The 15060-nt window shown below is 38.6% G+C and overlaps 1 protein-coding gene across 4 annotated transcripts in view; it reads left to right on the top strand.

Moving 5' to 3' along the window:
- GRAMD2B (GRAM domain containing 2B) overlaps positions 1-13902 on the top strand; it is a 38495-nt gene extending 24593 nt beyond the window's left edge. For 2 of the 4 annotated variants that reach the window (XM_061478512.1, XM_061478514.1), the window contains exons 6-14: positions 2415-2510; positions 3624-3695; positions 3813-3893; positions 4584-4695; positions 6359-6508; positions 6702-6789; positions 7200-7301; positions 8882-8975; positions 12632-13902. In XM_061478512.1, the coding sequence (XP_061334496.1) occupies positions 2415-2510; positions 3624-3695; positions 3813-3893; positions 4584-4695; positions 6359-6508; positions 6702-6789; positions 7200-7301; positions 8882-8975; positions 12632-12673 (837 nt within the window). In that variant the 3' untranslated portion in view covers positions 12674-13902. The remainder of the gene's footprint in view (positions 1-2414; positions 2511-3623; positions 3696-3812; positions 3894-4583; positions 4696-6358; positions 6509-6701; positions 6790-7199; positions 7302-8881; positions 8976-12631) is intronic. The other 2 variants (XM_061478513.1, XM_061478515.1) reach the window with 2 other exon arrangements.
- Positions 13903-15060: the final 1158 nt, after the last annotated feature.

Genomic DNA, 15060 nt, shown 5'->3' with positions numbered 1-15060 from the left:
TGTACAATGAAAAGGAGAAACATATTACATGACAAGGTAGAGTAGACAGTATTTGTAGATGTGGCTGTAGTGATATTCCAAATTACGCAATTCTGGGTCATTGTTTTCAGAAAGCATTGCAGAGAAAATAAAGCATGAAGGAGATACACCTGACCATTTACTTCCTGCTTTCTCTATCCCTGAAATACACACTTGAAACTTTTTTTCAGGCACAAGTTTTTAGGAATAGCATCAACAAAAAAGCAGGAAAATCAGGTATATAATGAAAAATAATGTAATGGAAGGAGCAAATCAAGTTTGACAGGACCATGCTTAGTAGTCAGATACACTGTCAAAGTTTCAGATAAACGTTTACATGTTCTAATAAATTTGTCAACATAAATTCTTCTACCTGCAGATTTTTTTTTCTCAAAAGATTTGGTGAAGGGAATAGCCATGCAAATCAGGAGATTTGAGTCAGCAGTGTAAACACTGCATATTCAAAAATAAAAGACTGGTTCTGCAGGATTGAATAGGCTTTAAAAGACATCACTGTCATTCCAGATGTTTCTGGTTTGTTTATATGTGTTGGCCTTGAGTCTTTCCTGGAGATAAGCATTTTCTTACACATTTTAGTTGCTCTCCAAATTGCCTGCAGGTAAGCCTTGTTTCCTGAAATAATTATTATTTTGTCCAGATAAAGTACTTTGCAGTGATTTTGCTATTTTAATCTAATGCTGAGGCAACAATGCAGTAAGGAAGTACTTAATCCCAAGTAAGTACACTTTAGTCTTGATTAATGTTATCCATCAAAATAGCGTGCAGTAGAATGTCATTAACATCTCTGATTTAAAGTTTTTCAAGGTGAACTGAACCAAGTGCAAAACTTCTAAGCTGCTTTTTTATCGTTACTGTTAGCAGGATTTTTGCTTAAAAATCTGCTAGTTTGGTTTTGGTTTGGTTTGTGGTTTTGGTTTTTTAAAGGTATGCAGATTCTGTTCTGGCTGCTTGAAGATTATGAATTTTTCCTATCAAACATATGTTGTAGCTGCTTCATTCACCCCACTCCCAGAAAGAGCTGTTTTCTAAAAGTGTTGCAAAACTTTGTGGAATTATACAATGTCCAGTTTAAGAAGAAAAGCTAAAGAGGATGACCTGTTTAATCACCTGTTTTCAGAAAACATGGCTTCTGAAGCAGGACTAAAAGAGTTAATATGTTAAAACAGCAATAGAACAAATGTTGACCAGAGTTACAGATTTTTAGACCAGGCCTGGGCCTAAGAATAATTAAAATCATATGCTTTGGGTTGGTTTGGTTTTTTTCTGCTAGCACACTTTAATGAAACTATGTACCAAGAGTGAGTTTCTCGCCCTTACATGACAAGCAGGTGCTTGACTAGCCATGCTCCAACAGTGGTAGCAGTCTATTGCTCAGACTAATGTATGCAAATGTACTGCTTTGTTACATGAAACAGTTTTTCATTTCATTACGTTGTCTTGCTATTCTGAACAAAATGTAAGGTAACAAAAGGTTCTGAACAAAGTTTTACGAAACTATGGGCAGAGTAGCTTCATTCTCCTCCTGCACTGATAGGTTTTTAATTCAGTGCTGTGATCATTTATTTGACAATCTTTGGACACTTTTAATCTTGCTGCCAAATTACTCAGGTAGCTGTGACAGCGTGTGCTTGTGAAAGTTTTAACAGGAGCTATACTGTATTTGCTAACTTGCTAAACTTAAGGCTTTTCAACTGGAAGTCAGACCAGGTACTTGGTCCTTTGTAAGATGGGGTTTACAAAAAGAGCTCATCCAGAATATCAGAAGTTAAGTACTTTAAAACTTAGCAGGCATTACACTTATGGGGCTGGATGTAAACATAAAGCAGGAAGGAAATTTGAGAACTTTTCAATGTAAATGCAGACAGTCTGGATGGCACACGTAGAAATCCATATTAGTCAGTGGGTGTGTGGATACTGGAGCTTTCAACATTACTGAAGGACAGGCTGTTTACTCATTGCAGGCTGAAGTATCTGCAAGTCATGAGAAGACTTTTATATTCGTTCCTCAGCAAGCCTCTCTTCTCTGACGTGTTTCTAAACAAAGAAGCCTCACTTTGAATGGTTTGTTCTTCAGATCCACAGTGAACTGAGCCTGTAGTCTTATAAGAGCCAGAAGGGATAAGGAAAGGAAGACACGAGCAAAAGCTTGGATTGTCACCTGATAAAAGCAGAAGCAGAAATAGTTGAGAAATAGTAATAATGTGAAACCACATATGTTCCACATGAAATGTTAGTAATCAGGGACATAGTGGAGAAATCTTTGGGGAGTGTTTAAGGACTTCCTTATCACAGTTGGTAGGTTGGCTCCTTGTGAAAGAGCATGCAGATTTGTATCTGCACACTGGGGCTCTAATGCTATGTTGATCTCATTTTAGATTAGTATACCTGTGCTCTCAGTGACACTTTTGAAGAAAACCAAAACTGCCCTTCTTGTGCCAAATGCTGTGATCATAGCAACAGTCACAGATAGGGTAAGTACTGGTAGAGAGTGAAGCTGATTACACTTTGCCTCCTTTCTTTTTCCTTTTTGTTTCTACTTTTCCCCTCTCTGCCCCCCAGTTGGCAGTAATGTGGGGGTTCTTGAAAGTGCCAAGTGGCCACTTAAACAGCAATAGGAGTTGGTCACATGTGGGCATTTAGACTCAGGACCTTGGAGGATCTGGTTTCTTAGGGAATTCTAGCTTCTGCCCCCTCTCTCCTGACAGGCAATGACCTTTTTTTTCCCTTTTACTCCCTGTCTTTTTTCCTTGGATCTGCAGTAAACAAAGCTATATAGAACTTGGTGAGAAAGTAAGAAACAATAATAGAGTCAATATTTGCTACCTGCTCTCTGTAATCTCTCATTCCCTGTTCTCCAAGATTGCTGTGTAATAGCAATGGGTGAACTGAGACAGCTGGGTCAGTTTTCCTGAGCTCGTTGGCAGCTGTAACTGTATTCTTTCACTTACATGGGTCTCTTCCCTGACCAGCAATATCTTAGATGCACAAAATATGGTTGCCTGTGATGGTACTCAAGTGATGCAACACAGTTGCATAAGTGAGTAAGAAATGTGATTATTCTAAGTGCAGCTTTAGAACCAGCCTGTTTGCATTGCACAAACATCTTGTGGGTACAGGAGACTGTTCAAAAACTGAGTTGTGGTAGTTGATTTGTGTTGGTTTTTAGTTTTTTTTTTGTTTGGGTTTTTGTGTTTGGTTTTGGGTTTTGGTTTTGTTTGTTTTTTTTTTTATTGGGCCTTTTTTGTGATTTTTTTTTTTGTTGTTGTGTTGGGTTTTTTTTTTTTGCTTTGTTTTGTTTTTAAGAGGTAGATTTAAAAAGTATGCAAAGCCTTCTTAAAAAAAGAATGCATCTGGACTATGCTTCGATCCCTGCAGTGGTACATGGTAACTTTTATTTGCCTGTTCTGTGTTTCTTGTGATTAACGACAGGTGAGGCTTAGAAGGAGTGGAGGTTTTTCCTGCTATGTGTAAGTTCTTGACAATAGTTACTTAATCAGCAAAACTGTCTGTCAGTTTTATTTATGTAAGAGAAAGCTTTTACTGTATGACTTTTCTCAAGCAGTTTTGGAACTTTTTTTTTTCAGTACATGTTTGTCTCCTTACTCTCGAGAGATACCACCTACAGGCTATTAAAATCTATCTGTAGACATCTTGAGGTAGGTACCAACAGCAGTGAAGATGGTATGTAGCTTTGTGTTCATTATTACTGCTTTACTGTTTTTAAATGCTAGGTAGTTTCTGAGTGTTCTTGTTAACACTGCTGCTTTTTTCAGGATATGAGCATGGGCAACAGTTCAAATCCCTCTTCTGCAGAAAACAGCTTCAGGGCGGATCGTGCTACAACTCTGTCCTTGGTAAATGGCTTAGATGATTGTTCTGTTGTATAGCACCTTTCATTACAAGTACTACTTAGAAAGTCTGAAGAAAGAAAACTGAAGGAAATCATGGTGTGTGTTTCCAAAACTTCCATGGGTTTGTTAACATTAGGAAGCAGTGGGAATGATTAGCATAGGTTTAATTTGATCTTATCACATGCAATGTATATACATGCATAGGCTTTGAATATATTCCAAAGTCTGTAAGCTCTACGTATCTCTCTTTAGCAGTCATGTTTCACAGCACTCTGTACTGACTTAAAGTTGCCTCTTCCTCTGCCATGAACAGTTTTTGAAGTTGCAGTCATTTCTCTGTGAGCCAGTTCAGACATCTGAAAGAACTGTGTAGCCACATGTGATGACCAGAGTCTAATTCTAGTGACACCTTTCTTGGACTTCTCAGTTTGTCTAATTTAACAGTCTGTCTTTTGCACACAGACTTAATCTTTTCACTTAAATAAAGACAGGGAATGAGACTTGAGTTCTGGTGATCATACGAAGCTTGTTTTGCTAAGTTGATCTTAACATCTTGAGATCAGAGATTGTCAATGGTTAAACAGTTTTAAATCTGTAATTGTTGGTTCAGTTTCTGAAGAGAGGTCAGAGAAAATAAGGTTGCTTACATTTAGAGCTTGGCTGACCTTTCTGGTGACTCTTTCTCCCCATCAGGATTTCAATGAAGACTATTCTGATCTGGATGGAATAGTGGAGCAGCGGAGACAAGAGATTGAAGAGTCCAGCAGCTCAGGCTCACAGACCCCAGAGTTGGAATGCTTTGAAGGTGAGTGGGATCATAGGCCCCCAAGAAACTGAGAATGGCTTAGCTCTCAGTTTTGCTTCTGTAATCGCCCCCTGAAGGGAGTCCTAGAGAGTTACATGGTTTCTAAGGTCTTCCTCAAAGCCGCAATACTGCATTTTCATTATTATCTTCCTTTGCAATCCAAACAGGCAATGACTTGGTCGGCAGTGGATCTGATTGTCACTACTGCATCCAGTTGCTTATAAATGTACTATTTTGCCTCCACGTCTTCCATCAGTTATGCTAGCAGAGATATAATGTAGGAGATGTTCCTCCTTTACATAAAAGAAAAATGAACAAGTAAAACTCCCTATTCTAAAGTAGTTCAAATCATGGTGTGACTTCTTCTAATCTATGCAAATAATGTTCTGTACTGTGGTAGCTTTTGGTCATCAAAAAAAGTTATTTTTGACATGTGTTTTTGTGGTTTTGTTTTTTAAAACCTCATTTTATTCTTTACAGTTCTTAGGAACTTGAAAATACTGTCCAAAGTTGCTCCTTCTTCACATTGCTGTTTGTAGTCTCATGTGCCTCAAGTTCTTCACCTAATTAGCAGGAATACTGTGTAGAAAGTCACAAGTTCATAAGTATAGCAGAATTTGGTTTATGTACCACATGCTGAATGTTATTAGCAAAACCTAGGGTATTATTCTGCTGTACAACTAATATATTAATGTGTTGTTATGGTATTATTACTCCAGGTTCTATATTCACTATAATAGAATTAGTATCATACGAAACTTTTACCCTTACTTTAAAATTAAATACTGCTCTTTTTAATAGCAGTTTTCTGTCCCATTAGTTTTAATTATTTTTTCTTCTTTTGCTATGTGTCTTTTGGTCAGCAGTATGATTTGCTTTCAATGGTCTTTGGTATATACTGTGTGTTATATGTAATTGTTTGGTGTGTTTGTGAAGCAGTAACTAAATTGTGCTGTCATCACTTACCGCATGAATGCTTCCGAATAATGGCTTAACTTGCTGTCTTACTTCTTTATGGCTAGTAACTCCTTCAAAACTTTCTGTTTTCCCTCTCCACAAATAAAAAACAATATCCAGTTAAAGAATCACTGTAGGAAAAGGAACTGAGGGGTGAGGGAGAGCACATCTGTCACAAGTGAGATTCTTTTTCTTGTGCATCATTAGTGCAGTCCAGGGTGTGCAAGTAGAGCCTGAACAAAACTGAGTGTGACTGGATTTTTCTGTACCATCTCTTTCAAGACATCATCTGTATATAAAAAAAACATCAAGAAATGGGAGCTCTAATCTCCTTTTTAAAGTAACAATGCAATATGTCCATTTGAAGTCGCTATTAAAAGTCATTTGGAATCATTACTCTAGAACATTCGTCCTTTTGGAAGATAACTTTTGTGTCTGTATAATCTTCTGGTAATTCAGAATTTGCATTGGTTGCCACCTTTTAAGTAATCTGGAAATGTAAATACAACATTCATCATCCTTGTTCAGTCCAGGTGCTTCTTTATATTTTGTGATAATGTGGAGATACTATGTAAACTCTTTTAAGACTACTAAACTGACTGCTGCTTTCTGTCGAAGTAAGTAAGTGCTCCTTTTAAAATCCTACACGTCCCTACCTCCTTGACTAACTTAAGCTACAACAACTTTCTTTGACTTCATATTTCAGATTTATTAAACATCTGGCTTTTGACAGATTATCATGTGGTTGAGACACAGACTCACTTGAAAGTTTCCAAGACTGAGGCAAAGCCTGTCCATTCAGATTCACATGGTAAACGTGGAAGTGATGGAAAAAAACAGAACCGTCCTCAAAATGGTAAAGAGTCAAGGGCAGATCGTCAGCAGGAGTTAGTTGAGATAAGTTTGCATAATTATGTCGGTTTGCAAATTTGGAAAATCCCTTTTTTGTTTCTCCCTCTGTTTATATAATCTGTTGAATGCTTTGAAAGCCCATTTGTGTGCTGTGGCCTGCTTTGATCAATCTTAACAATTGGTTCGTTTCTTTGCAGGCCATTCTGAAGCCTTCAGGTTCTTCCACAAAGTGAAGTCCCAAAAGCTGTTGTCTCTGAACCATGTACTTGTATTTTATGCAGTTCTGTAAGTGAGCAGTTAATAACAAGATCGTTAAAATACTGGGGTTAATTAACATAATCTAAGCTTCACTCAAAAAAAGGAAATTATTGGGAATTGTGGCCTTTATACTTTTCAGAAGTAGAATTGCTGGGGCAGGCTTATTTAAGAGGAATTTATTTTTAAAAGCAAAGGATTTTTTTTGTTTCAGGAAACATTGATCTTGCAAGTAGTTAAATGATTTTGTTTTACATATTGCTTAGCAAAGTTGTACTCAGTGCTCAGATTTTCATAACTGTCTGAATGCCACTGGTATTCCTGAGATGTTTATCAGAATGATACCTTTATTATTCAGTATATCAAGTAACAATTTAAATAAATGTCAGGTACCTGTAAAGAGTCCATTAACTGGTGTACATTATTTTCCTCTCTTACAGTGTCTGTGTATTAATATTTTCTACCTTCTACATGAGATATAAAATCAGTATGCTGGAGGAACGTCTGATTTCCATCACATCCTTTGATTCACATATTAAGGAGTAAGATATACTCTGTAAAATTTTGGGGGTTTAATATCTTCCAGTATCTGTCATGTTTGTGTTTTCTTCACAAACTGTGATACTGTCATGCCGTCATGCTACTTCAGTGTCCTGTAGTTCTTATTCTGGCCTTATCTCACAGCTTTCTGTTTAAGAATTTCAGTACGAATGTGGTATGTCATGATGTACTACTGCCAGGACAATGTTTCAGGTATCTGTTAGTAACTTCACTCTGAACTGCTGAAGTGAGCAGTTCCTTTCCAGAGCAGTGATTCTGTAGAAGATATATAACTTCTGTGTTCAGTCTTTGTATCATTTGATTAGCCTAAGATGACAGAAGGTACTTCATAATCTTTGGGCTAATACATCTGACTTTCTTGTATAATGTTTTCTAAAGCTTTGGGGTGCCTATTCTCTTTATAAACTGGTATTGTTAAATTTTTTATTTTTTTTAATCTGTGTTGCATGGATAGGAAATACGGAAAAATCAAATGGAGAGGCAGTGCAGGGGCATATACTACAGCGGTATGACACTGTGAGTTGTATCAGCTTCCTGCTCCTCTGTTACGACTGAAGGCAGTTAACTGGATACTTCTGAGAATACTAACTGACTTATTCAGCATTAAATTTTGCATTAACACTTTGACTGTTCTTATAACAGTTCTTTTCTCTAAACTGTTCTGCAAAGCATGCCTTCAAGTCATTTGTAAATCTCAGTGCAATACCTGCCGCCACATGCAGCTTGAGTAGGAACGCTGGTTAAGCACCACCTGAAAAACAAGAGTGGGGAAATAAAATTCAAGATGGTGCTATACCCAGGCTGGGTGAAACTGTCTACAAAGTGTTTCAGACCTGTAGCAAGCTCTTGAATAAGTGGGCTTGTTAATTCAGCTTTCTGTTGTGATCTATTAATGACAAAGAGGTCACTGGCAATGCTCTTGTGGTCATATTGAACAATGACTGTGCTGCTTAGGATCCAGCCTGCTCTCAGCTGTCTTCTGTAAAATGTAATAGGACTTTTATGCATGTGTTAGAAGACAGAGCTAGGTTCTTGATAATGGAATAGGAAGGAAATGGTTCTTTATCTTAAAATACAAATGCAAACCAATAATGCAAGGAGAGGTGTAAACCTGTCTCTAATAGGCAATGTCAAAAGCCATTTTCCCACTTTTGGCATGTTTTTATTAGCAGCATGCTGTGTCCCTCTTCTGAAGCACTCTTACGTGAGGAATTCCTGATTTCTGTTGCTCTGATCCTAAGCAGTACAAGGTATCCAGTGTGCACTTCTACGGTGTTAAGGGGTTAGGCTTTTTGATTTCCCCCAACTCACAGAACAAGGAACTTTTCAACTTTTTTCTACTGGAAATAGCTGTAAAGTTTTCTATCCAGACTTCTGGAGAATGAGACCACATAAAGAATTAAAGAATGCAGTCAAAAGTGCAGAAGTGACTTAGGCCTTTGTTTCTGTGCAAGTACAGTTAACAATGTTGCCACTGTATTCCCACCTACGTGTATCTCTCAGTTCTTTTTTTTTTTTTTTTTTTTTTCTGTAAGACTTACATCTTCATTCTGTTCAATAGACATCCAGTGCACCAAGGTTTGGGATCTCATCTGCAAATTAATGCTGATGACCTTTGTGATGAGTTAACTGCTAATCTTATAAAATTGGAAAAGGTAACTTCCCTTATGATGTAATGCAAATGCTGATGTACTAATCACGTTCTTGCTGAATATATACAGTCTCATATTTTGAAAAATGACAAGTTACCCCCAGATTTGATACGAGAACCTGTCACGTTTTCCCAGACAAAGGCTTGGGTTTTGGACTATAAATTAGGCCAAGTACAAGCATTGATAAGTGTTACATTGCCTTGAGCTGAGGCTTACAGACAGAAAAACTAATAAACCGGAACCTTCAAAGGAGATTACTGCATGTAATGATCTCAGATTTTTTTGTCCATCAAGGCTAAGAATTCTGAACTATTATTTGATGAACTTTTCTGTCTAGGGATTTTGTTTGAGGGCTTTTCTGTTTGTTGGGGTTTGGTTGGGTTTGTTTTTTGTGTTTTTTTTCGATTGTTTTGTTTGTTTCATTAAGAAAAATGATGCTAACTTCTGTATGTAGTCAGCCTCTTCACATGAAGTGGCTGGAATCTACCTGTTTCATTTTAGTAAAACAAATTCTACTGCACCAATTGAGTAATTCCCTATACCTGACCTTTACTTCTTACCGTCCTCTAATTGCAAAACGAAATGTACTTGCTGACTTAAACTGGAAACCTATGCAGAAGAAGAGTGGGTGTGCAGACCTTATTTCCAGTTCAGGTGGTGTGGTGGGCAAACTTTGGCCAGCAGTCAGACACCCACCTAGTTGCTCTCTCACTCTCCTGTCCTAGCAAATACGATGAGAAAGCTCGTGGACCAAGAAAAAGGCAGTGAGTTTGCTTACTAGTTCCCATCACAAGCAAAACAAACTCAAGGAAAATGAATTTAATATAGTACCAATTAGAACAGATTTGGGTAGTGAGAAAGAGCAAATGATACAACATCACCTTCCCAGTTTTTCCAGGCTCAACTTCACTCTTTCACTCCCAACTCTAACCCACTCCTTGCCCTGCAAATGGGGCTAGTAAGGGGCTGCAGTCAGTACATAACAATTTTTTCTTTGCTGCTCCTTTCTTCCCCCATTTTCCTCCTGCTGCAGCTTGGGCTCCTCCAAGGACTCCAGGTCTTCAGGAAATAACCACCTCCTCTAGAATAGATTCTCCATGCACTGCAGCATGGACATCCTCTCTGCCATGGAGCACCTTCTCCTCCTCTACTTCTGGTGTTGCTTCAGCTGTTTCTCATCCTGTTACTCTCCTCCTGTCTCTCTGCAGTGTTTTCCCTTTTCTTAAATATGCTTTCCCAGAGGCTTCACCACCAGCTGTGTCCTGCAGTAGGTGCACTGGAGGCTGATGGCAGGGATGCCTCCAGCATGCGGCAGCCCCTGATCTCTTCCCACGACCACTGCCCCTGCAGCCCCCTGTCCCACCCCTGCCCCCAGACCTTGACAACTGTACAGGAATATAAAATATCATGTGTTGGGAACACACACACTGGCCAAGCATAAAAGAAAAGTATTAGTGGAGTGAAAACAAAAGTTAGTTAAATTACTATGTGCTTAAGTCACATAAGATACTGTTGTCTCCATTTCTAAAAGTGAGTGCCTGCTAAGGTCTTTCAACACCTTTTTTTCCCAAACCAAGTTTCTCAAGTAGCATAAAGCTAGGGTTACATAACATCACTTGGTTTTGTGTGCATCATAGGTTTTTAGAGCCTGCCCAAAAAAGGTTTCTGCCCCCACATCTCCACCCCCTTGGCTGTGGAAGTCTAGAGTAATGCCAGCATAACTCCCCTATATGTCCTGGATAATAACAATATGAATACAAGGGGAAAATGCTTACCAGATGATGACCAGTTAAAATCTTTAGCCAAATTAGGTCATTTAAGAGGTTATTGCTTTCCAGCTCTCTGGGGCAGGCTGGCAAGATGGTTGATGGGAGACCTTGCTTCATTTCAGTGGGAAAACAGCCAGCTGTTTGCAGTGGGTCTAGGCACTTTCCCACTCCCTTTTATGGTCTTTGCTTGGAGACACAGTAGAAGGCAGCTGGATGGTCGTATCATTCAGCTATTCCCAGAGAAGTGACCCGCTATCCTGAATTAACTTAAGTCGTGTGCTTTTTTCAGTTAGTGCCTACAGGATTGGCCTCTTAAAGTCTTACGTTGTATTTGCCAAATACTCAAGACACAGTTGACCAATGTGCACATGACCTAGAGGAGTATTGCCTGTAGCTGCATATTACTACATCCCAGTCCTCTCTAATCTAGATGAGCAGTGGTTAGAACAGGATGTTTGACCCTACTCTTCAACTGCAAAACTAAATTATTTAGAAATTAAATCCTATTAAAAATCTAATAGCTTTATATTCCCTGAGCAAAGTTACTGGAGTTGCTTAACTGCTTCATATGCTTCAGTGAAAAGGACTAGTAATTTGCTGGAGCTGGCTTCAGCAGCAAAGGTAACACTGAAGTTCCAGTGTAACTTGTCATTTCTCTGCTCATTTTGTATGTGACTGCAGCAGTGTAAACCAGAGCGCAGAAATTAGCTAGATGTAAAAACTAAAAATTATTCTCCAGTTAAAAATTATTCAGTGCAACAGTATGTTGCAAATGACTTTTTCAGTGTGACCTTGTGATTTTTACAAGCTCTGCTTCATCTGTGGAGCCAGGTAATTACTTGGCCAAGTTTTGCTTTGGCATTTAAGTGTATTTAACAGGTTGTTAAAATGCACCATGTGTATCAGAGGATAAAGCATTAAATTGGGGATAGAAAAACATAGCCAGATATTCCTCATTCCCTTATTCTAACGTAGCTTGTTAAAAGGAAATTTCTCTGTGTGTGTTAGGTGACTCTTAGAAAATTAGGTGCTTCTTACTGTTTTCCTTTCCCCAAAATACCACTCTTAAAAAATTGCAAGAAATACTAGGGTAGGATTAAGAAGTAGTATCATTGAACAGGAGGTACGATGTTCACAGCAAGAGCTTACAACTCTTCTAGTTAAAGCCTGAGAGTAGCTGAGTAAACCTTCTGTGCCAGTGACTGCTAGTTACTAAGATAGAGAGCACATGTGCCAGGGGACAGTATATTCCCCCCTCCCTCTGCTTTGAAGGACAAGGAGATGAAAGGTGGATAAATATGCTGTGTGAAATAGGTCTGCACAAATCATCTTTGAGGGTGCAAATGGCTGCTATTGTAGTTCAGTGTAACTGAGGGAAGATAACCTCAGTGAATACACTAAATCTGGCAAATGGGCCATATCTGCTAATGGTCAGAAGACCTTATTTTGATGCACACACATCACAGCCAGCTGTGTAGCTGAAGCTTTTACGAAACTATTATTTGAATTACCCACTTAAGAGCTGCAGCTTTGAAATTTGAGGCTTTTCTTGGTTTTTTATGAACTTCAAAATAATTGGGTTTCTTGTCCCTTTCTTTCTAGCTTTAGTTTTTCTTCTGTCTTGTTTTCTCATACCAAGTGAAGGAGAGAGTCTACAGGAGGAAATTGCAGGAGATTCTCATAATATGAGAGCTAGGTGTGCTGCTGGCTGATCATATCCATATGTTTCCTTGACTCTAGTATAGGAAGCATTTAACATGAATACCATTAGTATGAGTAGTTGGGACAGAATTAACATGCACACAGAGTGTATTAAAAAGTGTCTTGATTGTTTGGTATCCCTTTAAATACAGTTTGTACCTCCCAATTATTTTTCTCTTTTTCTGAAAGGTACAGAACAACTTGCAAAAACTACTTGAAGATGATGAATGAAGCATCGAAGTTCTTGGACTGCTTCAGACCTCATTCTTCTCTCTTGATAAACAGTTCCAAAAGAGCTCTGCTGGCCAGAGTTCGAGCTTCTTTATTTTCAGTCCAAGCCAAGCTTTAAATTACTGTAAAACCTATGTCATAATGCAGAAAGTCAGTTTATTCTTGAGCATGTACCTATATGTTTTGAAAACGTACACGTTTTGATCTACGTGTATCTATGTTTTGAAAATGTGGGGATTTTTTTCTTCTCTTTTGTGTGTGAATTAGTGGATTTTATAGCTTGCTTGATTTTAGACTTGCTTACACCAGTGTAAACCTGGTTCATCTCCTTTTACCTCAGCATTTGCTTTCTGCCTACTGTCATACAAGTGTAAATGGGAAGATTTTAGTGACGGCTTATGTGCTGAAGTGTTGTGTAAATGATCTGGTACCTATCTAAGCTATGGTTATGGACCAGTGCTGTGCTTTTCATTTTTATACTTTGTGCCCTGGCATCCCAAAGATTCAGAAAACAAACACCTCTGGATTTGGCAACACAAAGTTCTGAATGTTCGAGGTGTGCTCCATTCTCAGGTGCTTTAAAGAGGCTCAATTCCATTGCATCACTGCTGAGGGTAAGGTCTGTTTCTACTGGGGATTCAATTTCCATTGAAATCAGCTTGAAATACGTATGGACTTGCCATCTTAACAATCAAGTGGCTTATGAATAGCAGTGTAGGGGATGACGTATCTGCACAACTTAGAAAAACTGTTAGGGTTTTTTTTGTTCACTCATACAGTCTCTATCCTTTAAGTTGATCAGTGTGAAGACCTTCAGTCAGCTTTTCTTAGAGTTGCATGGGGTTTTGGATGACTGAGCAAGTGCAATTTATGCTCCAGTTGATGGAAATCTAGTCTTAGTATATGACTCCAGGGACCAGATATTTCCACATAAAGGAATTGGTGAATTAATGGTGCAGCAATACAAACAATCAGTAGAGTGAATAAAATAATGGATATCTGCTATGCTATATCATAAATTTTTTTTTTCCATAGTGTCTAAGATAGGATAACTGGGGAATTTTAACTTCCTGATTCACCAAGAAGGTTGGTTAGTTTTTAAAAAGCAGTATTTAGGGTAACAACCAGTATCTGTAAAATAACAGTATTGTTTGTAATATGCTATGCATTTTATAACCATTTCTGTGAAATGTACCTACTTCATTTAAATAAAGTTATTTAAAACTACACTTTGTTGTACTGTAATTTGAATGAACCTAAGTTCTGTCCATTGGGTTTAGTCAAACATGATATTCATAGTAATGAGACTCGTTCCTCACAGTACAAAACCCAGTACCCAACACAAAGAATTATGATGTGCTTCCTCTCATTCAGCTGTACTCAAGGTCTTCCCAGACTGCAAAGACATAACAGTAGAAGCAAATTTGGCGCTCAGAGTTTTGAGGAAATCTTAGAATCATAGAATAGGGTTGGAAAGGACCTTAAGATCATCTAGTTCCAACCCCGTGACATCAACAGGGACACCTCACACTAGACCATGTCACCCAAGACTCCATTCCACCTGGCCTTGAATTCTTCAAGGGTTGACGCATTCACAACTCCTTAGGCAACCTGTTCCAGTGCCTCACCCCCCTCATAGTAAAGAACTTCTTCCTTGTATCTGACTTGAACTTCCCCTGTTTAAGTTTGAGCCCATTACTCCTTGTCCTAACACCACAGTTCCTGATGAAGAGTTCCTCTACAGCATCCTTGTAGGCCCCCTTCAGATCCTGGAAGGCTGCTGTGAGGCACGTGTTTGAAGCGCAGCTTCTCTTCTCCAGGTTGAACAGCCCCAACTTTCTCAGCCTATCTTCATATGGGAGGTGCTCCAGTCCCCTGATCATCCTCGTGACCCTCCTCTGGACTTGTTCCAACAGTTCCATGTCCTTTTTATGTTGAGGACACCAGAACTGTACATAATACTCCAAGTGAAGTCACACAAGAGCAGAGTAGAGGGGCAGGGTCACCTCCTTCGACCTGCTGATCACACACCTTTTGATGCAGCCCAGGATACGGTTGGCTTTTTGGGCTGCGAGCACACACTGAAGCCAGCTCATGTTAAGTTTCTCATCTACAAGCATATATGTATGTACACATATATATACATGTGTGTATATATATATACATACACACATGTATATACATATGTATATATGTATACATACATTTATATTATGTATATATACATATGTATACATATGTATAAAAGTAAAAAAACACAGCACTGAACCAGCTACTAAGAAAAAAAATGACTGCTACTGCTCAACCCAGGACAGTATCCACCCCTTATTCCATGCCATTCATGTCATGCTCAGATCCGACATTTTCAATATACCATCGCTCTTACA

Source organism: Pezoporus flaviventris, unplaced genomic scaffold (genome assembly GCF_033815535.1).
Source record: "Pezoporus flaviventris isolate CSIRO_AGI_PZ_B2104156 unplaced genomic scaffold, CSIRO_AGI_Pfla_v1 ptg000126l, whole genome shotgun sequence".
NCBI lineage: Eukaryota > Metazoa > Chordata > Aves > Psittaciformes > Psittacidae > Pezoporus > Pezoporus flaviventris.
This window is presented reverse-complemented; position numbering and strand designations above follow the sequence as displayed.